This window comes from Pholis gunnellus, assembly GCF_910591455.1.
Source record: "Pholis gunnellus genome assembly, chromosome: 2".
Lineage (NCBI taxonomy): Eukaryota > Metazoa > Chordata > Actinopteri > Perciformes > Pholidae > Pholis > Pholis gunnellus.
The window spans coordinates 14,012,829-14,025,533 of NC_136536.1; the positions used below are offsets into that span (position 1 = coordinate 14,012,829).

The 12,705-nt window shown below is 42.8% G+C and overlaps 1 protein-coding gene across 1 annotated transcript; it reads left to right on the top strand.

Moving 5' to 3' along the window:
• Positions 1 to 1,948: 1,948 nt before the first annotated feature.
• rnd1b (Rho family GTPase 1b) lies at positions 1,949 to 9,484 on the top strand (the record flags this gene model as incomplete). The annotated part of the gene is made up of 5 exons (XM_079172074.1): positions 1,949 to 2,068; positions 2,548 to 2,635; positions 8,482 to 8,591; positions 8,725 to 8,859; positions 9,239 to 9,484. The coding sequence occupies 5 exons, from the start codon at positions 1,949 to 1,951 to the stop codon at positions 9,482 to 9,484; spliced, it is 699 nt and encodes a 232-aa protein (XP_079028200.1).
• Positions 9,485 to 12,705: the final 3,221 nt, after the last annotated feature.

The window sequence follows — 12,705 nt, forward strand, 5'->3', positions numbered from 1 at the left end:
CAGCCATATTGGAAGGTGTCACTTTATGCCTAATGATTATTCACAGCCACCTGTCTCTCCCTGTCCCGAGCTCTGTGGTGGTTACACAGGCATCCATGCATGCATTGCAGTTATTTTAGACGGGTTAGAGAGAGTTCATCATCTGCAACTTCTCTTCTCAACTGTTTCTGTATTCATTGAAGCTTTGTTAATACCACTCAGTAGCATAGCACAAAGGTCTGAGCCTCGTTCATATGAAGTGTTTAGTGTTTGTAATACATTGATGTATTAAGTAAGGCTGCAACTTTGAACTTTTCTGACAATAGGCAATGCTGCTTCATTTATCAGAATGCTAAATAGTATAACATCAAAGGTGCAAGACATGAGCATTTTGATTGCCTTCCAACGGCTCTCAACAAGGCAACGCCTGAGGCGGCAGCTTGGAGCTAACGGTGCTAACAGCGCTAACAGTACAAACTACGGCAAACCTGAGGGGGAGCCAGAGGTCGGGTGAGACGCTTCCACAACGATGCTGTCGGTTGGGACGTAATTATCAGCTGCAACCGCCGTATGAGAGCAGAGGGGGAAAAAAAATCTATTTGTAAAAAATATAGCGAAACATGAAATAGTTTTGCAACGAAGTTCCTCATTTTTGCGCCAGATATTCTAAATCATTCTACATCATTCACTTAAAATATTGGTGTAAAAAACGTGCTCTTCTCACGGCGAAACACTGTGAATAAACAGAGAAAGTGCAATTGGTCAAATATTTTTGTTGATGGAAATTAAACGCTAACAGCAATACAAAACATTTCCCCCACTGCATGCAGACACAACCTACACACGTCAGAGCTGTATGATGACAACAAGACATATTGGGCTGTAAAACACAGACAGATCCCAGCATGGGAGGTGAATGAGGCAGGCTGTTTGTGAACAAAGGCAAATTGGTTTTACCCACTGGGGCAAAAACAACGGCTCTGATTGGCAACAGTAAGTAAATTAGCCAGTAGGCTGCCAGACACAGGGGAAGGCAGCTAATTGACTTTTATCTTAATTGTCCATTTCCTAACAATGAGATGCTGTTTCCATACAGTAATAACCTTCAGGGTGTGAAAGTCACTGTCTGTGTGTCTCTCCAGGGGTTTGACATGCACAAGACCTCTGACTTGACCCTGTGGGCAGCCGGTAGCTGGTCCCCTATCAGGGGGCCTCACACCATCCCACTGCAAGTCAACATGGTTCTATTATACTGAGCACAGGTGACACTGCCTTTTGATCAGCACACATTCAATGAAACATTCTTTCAATCGTATAAGTATCTGTTTTAGAAGACTGTCAGATTGACTGTAATGAGAAATGTTGAATTTAGGAGGAATTTGACCAGTTTGGATTAAATTGACATGACTCTCTAGTGCAGATCAGAGCAAACTAATTAGTCCACTGTGGATTGGTCTATCAGTCCCATTGTCCTCAGCCAGTGTTATGCTATTGATCCAGCCAGTCATCAATCTAATCCATCAATCAGCAGCAGGCCAAGTGACAGGACCCACAGGTGACAAAAGCAGAAGTCTGCAGCGACTGACTGCGGCTGGCTGCTGCGTTTCATAAGCCCTAACAACTAAAGTTAAAAGGGTTTTACATTAAATGATGAAACTCCTCTTACAATGCAATCATGCACTGTACTCAGTGCACAGAATCTTTTAGAAAATCCCTGTTTATAACGCAGCTGCTCTAGCATCCTCGCCTTTGCTCTCTGGGAACAACACTGAGAAGCCTGTGGAATGGTGAGCTCCTATTGGCTGATGCTCGTCTGTATAAAGACCCGCTGTGGCAAATTAAATCAGATCAACTGCGAGCATCCTCCGAGAACCACTGGGACGCTCGATCACACTGGCAGGATTTCTGTGTTGTATTGCTTCTTGATTTTAACATTTTCTGCAACAAACACTGTGTCATCACTGACACCATGAAGGAAAGGAGAAATACACAGCCGCTGGTGGTGAGGTGTAAACTGGTTCTTGTGGGAGACGTACAATGCGGAAAAACGGCGATGTTGCAAGTCCTGGCGAAGGATTGTTATCCAGAGGTATGTTCTAATGTGGCTCCTGTTAGTGAAAAATTAACTAAACCCGTATGCACATACAGCTGTTCTGTAGGTTTGTTGATAACCAGAGCGCTAAGTTATCTTAAAAATGATTAAATGTGGCAGAAAAAAAAACGGTGCGCATGTTGCAGAGTCAGTTTTCATGCGCATTTTTTATAACATGTTGTCCTCTTGGTTTATTTTGTATGCATTTACCGTAATACCTTAAGGGGCATCAGCTGTTTTATCGCGTAATGAATGGAATTGTATTACTTACACATTAATGATTGTTTTATGTTATACTGCTGTGCGCAATATTTCTTGCAACTGCAGTGATTAATGTGATTGCTTGATTCGAAATGTATTCAAATTGAACGGGAAAAAAAATAATTGTTTTTTATTAGCCAGATTAATTCCATTACCTGTAGCCGACAGACATACGCCTCCACACTAATGGCACCATGCTGTTTATTGCTCCCCAGACCTACGTGCCCACGGTATTTGAAAACTACACAGCCTGTCTGGAGCTGGAGGAGCAGCGAGTGGAACTCAGTCTGTGGGACACTTCAGGTACCTGATCACATTTTCTCTGTCTATCCGGCCTATCATGGCCTGCCATTCTGCCTGCAGCACTGAGGGAGACTATTAGGCAATGCGCAGCGAATGTGATGAGTGTCTGTCTCAGCTGCGTCTTAGAATATCTTCCGAGATATTCTTCTTTTGGTTGCAAGACATGTAATTGTTATAACCATGTCTATTTTGGAATAAAGGAGATAATATGATTGTGGTGTTTGATTACATAAAGGCTAATGGGCAGGTCTTTGTTTTCATCCATCGCTGAGGCACAAAATGTGCACTTGTTGAACTGCAGAGTCTCAGTCATCTTTCATTTCTAAATGTCAGAAGATTAAATGTCCTTAAATATCACCTGATGCTTTTTTGCACATGGTAAGATAAAGGATTGACAGATCTACGAGTACATTTCTGAGCCTAATATGTTTCACTGGAAACTAGGCATGGAGACAGGGATTATTCCGCTTCACTTGTTGTTAATGCTGACTTTGTGCATCATATGTTCATTTACACTAAGCGTGAAAAAGAGGGTCAATGTGTCAGTGTGGATCTCCCCGGGGATCTGCTGTTCGGTGTATTGACCTGGATACTGTGAACACGGGTCTGCAGCACCTGTTTGATTCCCTTCATGCTCACTGCACAACAATTTCTCTTTCAGCCCATTTATCCCTCTCCATCCACGCTAGAGCCGGATGTATCGCTACGTCACTGTGGCTGAGCAAGTTGGCTTGTGTGGCTTTTTGTGCATACGTGTGTCTGTGTGCAACAAATCCTTTATGTAACAGACCCACTTGTGTGAGATGATGCAGTATTTACTGTGTTCTCGCTGCCCCCCCCCCCCCCCCCCCCCCCCCCCCCCCCCCCCCCCCCACACACACACACACACACACACACACATTATCCAAAAGCGGCAGGGAAAAAGTGAGTGTAATTCCCTCCCCAGACCAAATCCTGCTTTTTAATCCCAGACTGTGGACTTTTGGTCTGGCCAGCAGGAATCGGCCTGGTGCCGGGGTTGATGGGCAAACAGAGAGACATCCTGTTGAGCAGGAAGGTTTTCTGGAGCAGACAGACAGTAGGCAGCTCAGAAACTCTGGTGACCTGCATTTGCCTCCATATGCTGCTGCGGGTCACCCACTAGAACAACATGATGCAGGGGATTAAGACTCTGAATAGGTCCACTGGGCCACCCCTTCTGACTTTCTCTTTCTCTTTTTCTTTTCTTCTTGGTTCTTTCACTTGTATGTGGAGCTTTTCTGTTTCAGTTTACACTTTTCTCCTGCCCATCTTTCACTGTATTAACTCTTTTCTTCCCTCTGTTGACCCCTTTCTCTGTCTTTTCCTCGTTACCCATGCACATTCCAAAATTGCACTGGTTAGTTTGTGGCTAATTTGCATCACAGGGAAACAATGAATATACACAGTAATAAAGCTAATGTGACTTACAAACAGTTGTGAATTACACGGTTAAATTGGCCGCAAAAGGCATCACTTAAAGTTATTCATGGTGATTTGAATATTTTTATTTGCAACACGCTTTAGGTTTGATTTAATTAAAGAATGAATTTGCACTCTCTTGTCTCTCCAGTGAGAAGAAAACTTAAATCACATCTCCTCCCTATCATTTGTTAGAGATGACTCTGGTGTATCTCATGTCAGGCTGCAGGTAATGGACGACACCCACAGGGGCTATTTGTTGGCCACACCATACAGCTTCTTCTTCTTACTGTAATTTGGTCTAATTGCGTGGAGTTGTGCCGCTGCAGCCCTACCCCACTGAGAGGGTCCTCTCATTATCCTGACTCCCATTCATTGATTGGACTGACCTCATCACTACCTCCACATGGCAGGCAGCTCCTTCTCCCAGCCCCGCCATGGATTTACAGGCCAAAATCAATCCACCGGTTTTAATCAGCCCGGTCCGATCGGACATGTGGGGGGAGAGACAAAGAGGAGAAGGCGAACATCGTCCAGTGGCTGTAACTCATGAATAGTGAATAATTAAACTCGTTATGGTGTTAGTGGGTAATATATTTCAGGTTGAATGGTCTTGCTGATAAAGCCTTTGTGTTTTAGAAGATATTGTATATACACTGTAATCATTTATTGTATGATTAATGAATGAGACACATTTGTAACGAACCCAATATCCATTTAAGCTGATGAAACCATCTGTATGATTGTAAAAGAGAGGCATTGTTAAATGACAATAATCATGTTAATGGATTACCATGATAGTTGTCTATTAACATTAAATTACTGATTGTATATACGCCCAATGGCTTGTTATTAGTCATTTAGGGTTCAGTCTGTTTTAAGGCTGCAACCATTTTATTGGTATTTTTCCATTAGGAAATTAAATGATTAAACAATGCATCAAATCACTTAATTGACTCAACGTTTCAGCACTAGTTCAGTTTTTAATTAGAATAAAGGTTAAGGTAAACTAATCTAGGCAGATGAATTCTATCCAACAGGCTGATCGAACTGATTGTTACAAGAATACACATTTTAACAACTACATTTTTTTTCCCGATTATGGCTTTATGAAAGATTACTAGCAGAATACACTTTTAATTCAATGCATGTCATGGCTTTACATTTTTCAAACCATCTGTTGTTGGAGCCAACTTCAAAATCCAGAGTGGGATGAGCTTTGACAATGTCAAGTTACAAAGTAAAGCTTGTTAACAGCTCAACGTGGTGATGCTCAGGAACAAAGGGCCGTCCCCCCTCTCCCTGCAGGGGTCCTCAGAAGTGATTCTGACTGGCTCTGGCATGTGAAACCAGGGGAACAACTGTCTGACGCAATGTAGTGTGTTTTTTGGTCTGGCCGTGAAGTCCGTAGTTATCAGCTGCAGCAGCAGCAGCTTCCCAGTCGGCTGAGTGTGGGTGGAGGGACAGGGCTACTCTCATCCCCAAATCTGTGAGTCATCCCATCACTGGATCATTACTCTGTCTGACCCCTCTGCATTCTCACTGTAGAGGAGTCTGCTAATGATGAAGATAGGCTATGTCGCTCAGTTGATTTAGCACACATGCACACAAATACCCTCACAGTCTCACTCATGCACACACAGAAAAAGCAGATCCTCCCCTCCCCCACCTGTACGCTCAAACACAAGGCCCGTCGTCTAGGCCCGCGAAGCCTACTTCAGCCCTGGCCCAATTTCCACTTAGCTCTGGGCACCGCACCATCAAGACGGATGGAGTTGAGCTCAGCTGCAGGAGTTTGGTTATGCTCTTTTCTTTTCCTTCCATTCCCCAGTTAGTCAGCCTCACTCTCCATGTTTCATGCCTCAGAAACTCTCCATCTGTTGTCGAGGCATGCTGTTGAGAAAAGGGAAGCTTTTGGAGCAGGCTCTGCATGTGTGTTGATCTATCCAAGCCATTCTTTGGGTTGTTGCAATGGAGAGAAGGAGGGAAGAGAGGGAAAGCGACAGAGACTGGTACTCTGTGATATCAGACTGCAGGGGTTGAAGGATTAATGGCATAGGAGGGCTCTTTGTGATCTACCTCAGTAGGCTACACTCCTGCTTTCCCTCCTCTCTTCCTCCTGGCTTTTCCTTGACACAATAGAAACAACTGTTTCTTCTAGGATTAGAAACTGGGTCTTGGGAGTGTCTGGAGAGTGCCGCTAAGGCTGCTACTGCACCCAAACAGCATGTTGTGGAGCTTCAAATACGAATATTTACACATTCATTTCATTTTTTATTTAATTCCTTTGGAGGTAGGATACATATGCCCACGGAATCCTGCATCCTTTATACAAAAAATGATTTCTTTGAAGAAAAAAACATCCTAAACATTCTCTCCATCTCCCCTCCCTCTTGACAGGGTAACTAATTTGTCAGCTTTAATTTCAAAGGGTCCTGGACCCCCTGTGCAGCTTTCCATCGACTGCTGCATTTAGATCAGTGGCCATTTAATGGAGAATCACACCAGGTTCCTGGCTGTGTGATAACCTCCTGAGGGTGATTGAGAAGATTTATAGAGCGCTCTGCCTCTGATTCTCCTATGAGACACCTTACAGTCCCCACACACATACACACACTCATCCTAGTGGTGCTAATTGTTCTGATTGTAATGTGTGTCAATTTTCACAGTCAGCAAACGCAAAGTTGTCTCACAGATGAGCGTGTCTTTTCGACTCAGCCCGAGGTGTAAACGGTGTTAGGGCAATAATGTAATTTGCATTCTTAAGGTGTCGAAGTCTGTAAAAATACAGCCGTAGTAAATCATTTAGTTTAATCACAATGTTTCAGCTAATTTGCTACTTAACAGTATAGCATTTTTTCTATCCAAAGGCTTAGAAACAGAGTTTTAATACAACAAGTCCCTTTGTTCCTCTGCCGCGATGTTTACTTTCTTCAGGACATTGAGCCCTGAGGAATTTCATCGCAGCTTGTCATTATTCCACTCACAGCGCCTGGCAGCTGGCAAATTCAGTTTTACCCTTTGATAATGTGGAAAATCATTAAGTATTCATGAAACTGATCTGAATGCACACATCCATGTTGTGTGTGCTTGTTCATATGTTTCCTTCTGATGCATTGTTTTCTACGCTGTAAATCAATTAGGATGGTGGTGTAATATCAGTAACGAGTAATTACACAGACGGCTTTTGTTATCTGTAGCTATAAGAGGAACACTGAATCCCTTTTGGGATTCACACAGAGCCTAAAGTAAACATGTTAATCCCATTGAGCAGTTCCTCTTCTGTTTCATCTGATCACAGACCTCTGGCTGCTGCCAAATTTAAATAGTGAGTCTGTGTGTCACTAGGTGTGGTTTTGTGTCTTTGTGTGTGACGGATGTATGTCTGTGGTCCCCAACTCTGTTGCAGAGCAGAGGAATGTCCCCAACAGGAGGTGGGTGGGCAGTTTGCGGTGTAAAGTGATTGATTGGCAGTTAAAGCGAGCCTTTATGGTGAGGTGGGAGGAATGCCTGATGTAGATGGTGGATTCCAAGGCTGTTGCTGTGGTAACAGAGGGACTGAAGGTATTGCGCGCTGAGCAGAGGATTTTTGGGGGTGGTGGGTGGTTTACTTAAGGATTCTGAGCATGAGTGGGAGCGTCTGCCTGCCCCGAGCCCACCGTTCCACTTGCGTAATCTACTGCAAGAGAAGATCAATGAGGATTTAGGGCTCGATTGTCATCTTCTCTCCCTCTGAAATGCCAGCAGAGGATATAGGAGCAGAGGAAAGAGCAGTTTCAGGGACAGCAAAGTGAGGCTCAGCAGGAGAAGTGATGCCGATTGCACATAATCCCTGCAGCTCCCTCTGCCTCTGCCACTCTGCTGCTCGATCGCCCCTTTTTGCACTGACCTGATGCTACAGCAACCTCCAGTTAAAATGAATTACTCATTCACTCACTAATTTACTCTTAAACATTTTACAAAGCAAATTTTGTCTAGATCCCTGTGCCTTTCAAATGAAAATATGCCTTTTAATGTGGCACCAGAAAAGAGACGGTGAGCTGCAAGTCTGACCTCAAAGTTTTAAAAATATCAAAAGGCCTTTCTCCATCAAACACTCAGGAACAATACAAGTTAAAGAGAAACAAAGAACAGAAGTGTGTTACCATTTCACCGTGAAAATTAAAGGAGGACCTTTGGCAATGTTTCAAAATGGCTGCAGTGCAATATTCTTCTGAAACGTTTGTCTCACATATCAGCAATATTCAGCACTGCACTCATTCTGCAGTACCTGCGGTCAAAAGGGGCTGCACTGAAGGCATTGAAGGCACATGGAGCAACTTGAAATCAGATGCCTGCGTGTGTTTTTATAGTTTGTCTTGTCATTTATCCACGTTTGTAATGTTCTCTGTTTTCTGCCCTCTAAGGTTCTCCATACTACGATAACGTGAGGCCCCTGTGCTACAGTGATTCAGATGCAGTTTTGCTGTGTTTTGACATCAGCCGTCCTGACACTGTGGACAGCAGTCTGAAGAAGGTACTGCCTTCAGTACTTTACGTTAAAGTGATGATGCCTGCTTTCATCAGAGTATACCTTACGACAGGTGATTATTTACTGTACACTGTGGCAAAATGGATCCACTGAACTGACTGTCCTTCGCCGTCCACAGTGGAAAACTGAGATCCTGGACTTCTGTCCGAGCACACGGATCCTGCTCATTGGCTGTAAGACCGACCTGCGCACAGATGTCTGCACGCTGATGGAGCTGTCCAATCAGAAACAGACTCCCATTGCCTATGAGCAGGTGAGACAAAAGAAGTAACACAACAAGTTTTTCAGGAATATAATATAGTCAACGTCGGATTAAAAGCAGTCACAAAACACGTATGACAACCACACTTAAATAGTACACTTACTTAACTTTTCATTTTGAGGCTTTATTTATGTCAGGAACCTATGGATATTGATATATATCACATCTTGCATAGCAGTACACTTCCACAGGAGCAGTTATTTCCAGCTGGCATTCTCGTTTTTTATTTCACAGCCATTTTATGAGCTTTCAGGGCATTTCTTCCTGAAGACCACACTACATCGTGACCCTGGTGCAATTACAAAACAATGAAAATGTATTAAAGGACATTATGAACAGCACCCTTCATCATTCATCACATTCATTGCAGGGATCTGCTATGGCCAAGCAGCTGGGTGCAGAAGCTTACCTGGAGTGCTCAGCGTTCACCTCGGAGAAAAGCATCCACAGCGTGTTCCGCACCGCAGCGATGGCCTGCATCAACAAGCTGCAGCCGCTCCCGAAGCCAAGCCCCACCCGCCGCCTCTCCAAAAGACTTCTCCACCTGCCCAGCAAGTCGGATTTGCTCTCCTCCACCTTCAAGAAGGAGAAGACCAAGAGCTGCTCTGTCATGTGAGTGGAGACCCCCTGGGTTACAGTCCTCACATGCAACCCCCAGCCCCTGCCTCTTTTGGTCTCGGGGAAGGGGGGGTGGGCATGATGGTTTTATCAGGGCTTCCTGCTGAATCCTTCCCTCACCCCCCCGAAAACCAAACACCCCTCAGAAGAGGTGGACACTTCGCTGTCCACTTGCTCCTGAACCTTTTAGCGCACATCCATCTTTTTCCACTACTGTTTATCTTGCTTTCAGAGAAACAATATCAGTCAAGGTTTGATCATCAAGCAATCATTTCTTTTCACCTGTAAACAGTATGCAACTGCAATGGTGTTACATCCATATGATTTTACTATCTCTAGGCACATGTTGATTTTGTCCAAATTGGAAATGTGCAACGTGTGACGTTTAATCTTGTGATGTAAATGCCTCTCAGACAATTCAATGGATATTTTTCTAAGTACAAAAATAAATCTAGCATGAAACCGTCAGGAATTAGCAGCATCCTGTACATCCCTCTTAGTAAGGTGTGTGAGGTGTGAAATAGCTTGTTGCTGGTGTCCTCATTTAGGCCTGTGAAAGCACAGAGATGTAGAGGGAGTAGTGGGACAAACCACAGTGAGAGCTATTACATAGAGAGCTGTTCTCGTTGTCTCAGTGGTGATGAGTGCAGGGATAAGAGCTGTGAGCACAGGCTGCTGTGCAGACAGCAGTCTAGACCATTTCAACCTGCATGGATTGTTAATGCATGGTTGTGTAGCTCTGGACAGCGCTGCTCCAAAGGCTTTCAGTGCTGAAGAGGGTCTGTGTATACAACACAACTGCAGAAATGAGGAAACGCAAAAAAAAAAGTTTAGTTGGGCTTCCGGTATCTCTGCCGTCACAGCTGTAGTCTATTTTGAAATACTGTTTTCGTAATGGGACAGACACATTTTAAATGATGAGAAAGGATGCTTTTATATAAAAAAGCATAAAAGCAGTTCAATGCAGAGCTGTGGAGTGATATTTACGAAGCTGTGGCTGGTTAATGATGCCAGTCAAAGTGTTATGAGGCATTTTTAAAAGCATAGGATGACACTAACTAAGTCAGGCCGACTGCTAATGGGAAAATCTGGTTTGCAGTTTCAAAGATTGTTTGGAAAATATTTGTAGCATTGCTTTGTTGACAGTTTTTCAACAATTCACAAATGGTATGCAGTTTTGAAAAATGCCTTTCATATCCCGGAAGTCAATGAAATATTTTGACTACTGTAATAAGCCTGTGGATTTCTCTCGTTTGCAACAATCCAATGTAGCACTCCCAACCTGACTCTACTCTTCCAAGATGACTAGTTTTGTGTCGTACACTCCTGTTAATCCATTTACCTTCAATAAGCAGCACTTACTGTAGGTTACAGCAACTACAAAGCAAAAATTGGACCCTTTTCAGAGCTTAAATCTTTGGCTTCATGGTTATGTGTGTGCAGCATTGATCTCTGTGCTTCTAACCATAAAGCAATAATGATTTAAGTGTGTGTGATGCAAGATAACCTGTGCGGCAATAAAGATGCAGCTTTGTGATTACTGTCATGCTTTAGCGCTCCATGGACATCCATGATATAGACTGAAACCATCTCTGCTGTATAAAGAGGCTGCTGCTCTGTGTTTGCCCCTCCTCCTCCGTGTTAGTAGCCACTGGTATATAGAATAATCAATGACAATGTCCTACTGTGAAATAGATTGGTGTATGTGAATAAGAGGGAACAACACTCTTTGAGTTGGAGATGCAAACATTTGCTGTTCAATTAATCATAATAAAAAAGTATTGAGGCAGCAGGACTTAAATTGACTACTTGAGTGAGTTGACAATATATACTTAAAAAAAATTGGAAATCTACTTCAAACGTCTATAAATCATCTTGTAAAAAGGGCTAGTGCGTGGAGGGAAAAAAAAAATGATGTGAAGGGAACAAGTAATTAAAAGGCACAGGCTGGCCCTGTCCAAAGAAAGCTATTTTTCCATTCTTTGTTTATTTGGTTAATGTGTATTTTTTATTTTTATTTGGTATTTAAAAGCATGATGTGAGTCCCGGTGTTGTTTTAGAAATATCTCTCAGAGATGGTTGTAGCGTTTTCATGGAGCTGTGGACTGTCCCCGGTAGTCGGAGGAACTTAAAGTGGTGATTTGCACAAAGGCTTCCAGTTCATGTTCACACACCAAATTCCTCAGCATTGCCTAGCAACAATTCAGCATAGGAAACATAGACTGGCTCTTGGGTTGGTTGTGTGGACAGAGAGGGTTGGCTCACAAGCAGACATCCCCACATCCATTATTGCAGCGTCCGTTACGCATTTATTGCCGGGCTTGTTTAAAAAAAAAAAAAAAACATTACTTGATATTTTTCTTTGGGTTAGGGAGCAGATGCCAGGCCTTCTGAAGATGGGATAGATGGGCGGCTCATGGACCATGTCAGTTAATATGCAGCCTTTGTGTTGTAGTCAGTGTGTGGTACAATGGTGCAGTCAAACTCCTAAGCATGTCCTATTAAGGTTGTATGATTGTACATACCGTCTCTTGTTTTATAATCATTGTAAGACATCTTCAAGGATGTCAAATCAAAATATTGTCGTTGATGTGAATATTTAATTGGTAGCTATTTTTGCCTTTTTTTATTGACATGTACATTTGTTTAAAATCTATTTTGGAAATTTGACTTTTTTTCCTTTTTGTTTTTGTTTTTTTTGCTGTGTTGAATAAAGCTTGCCCTGTCCGGCACCCTTGACTTGTTGTTCTCCTGTCATTTGAACCTTAAATCGTTAACAATTCATTAATGAAAAAACTTCACTCTCTGTGATGATATGCTTTACAGTAATATATCAGTTTCACAGTGTTGACTTAAATAATCTGAATAAGAATTCAAATTGTTACTCAAGATAAACTCCTAATAAAACCGCAAGTGGTGAGATTAATTATGTATTTGTTTATCAATTATTTTCTAAATAAATTCATACATAAAAAACACATTATTTATGTAAACCCACTGTTAAGCTCATTGTTGAGTGAACCCAGAATGCAGCACGTAGACTCCGAAAGCAGATTAAAAGGTTTATTGCAAAACTCTTCTTTCTGAATAGAGATAATGGCAAACGAGCAAGGCAGAGGGTGAGTGGTCCTGGGCTGATCCTGTGGCTGGACAGATGGGAACGGAGGCTGAGAGAGAGAACGGGCAGGCAAGAGGTTGGAAATCCTGAATAGCTGACAG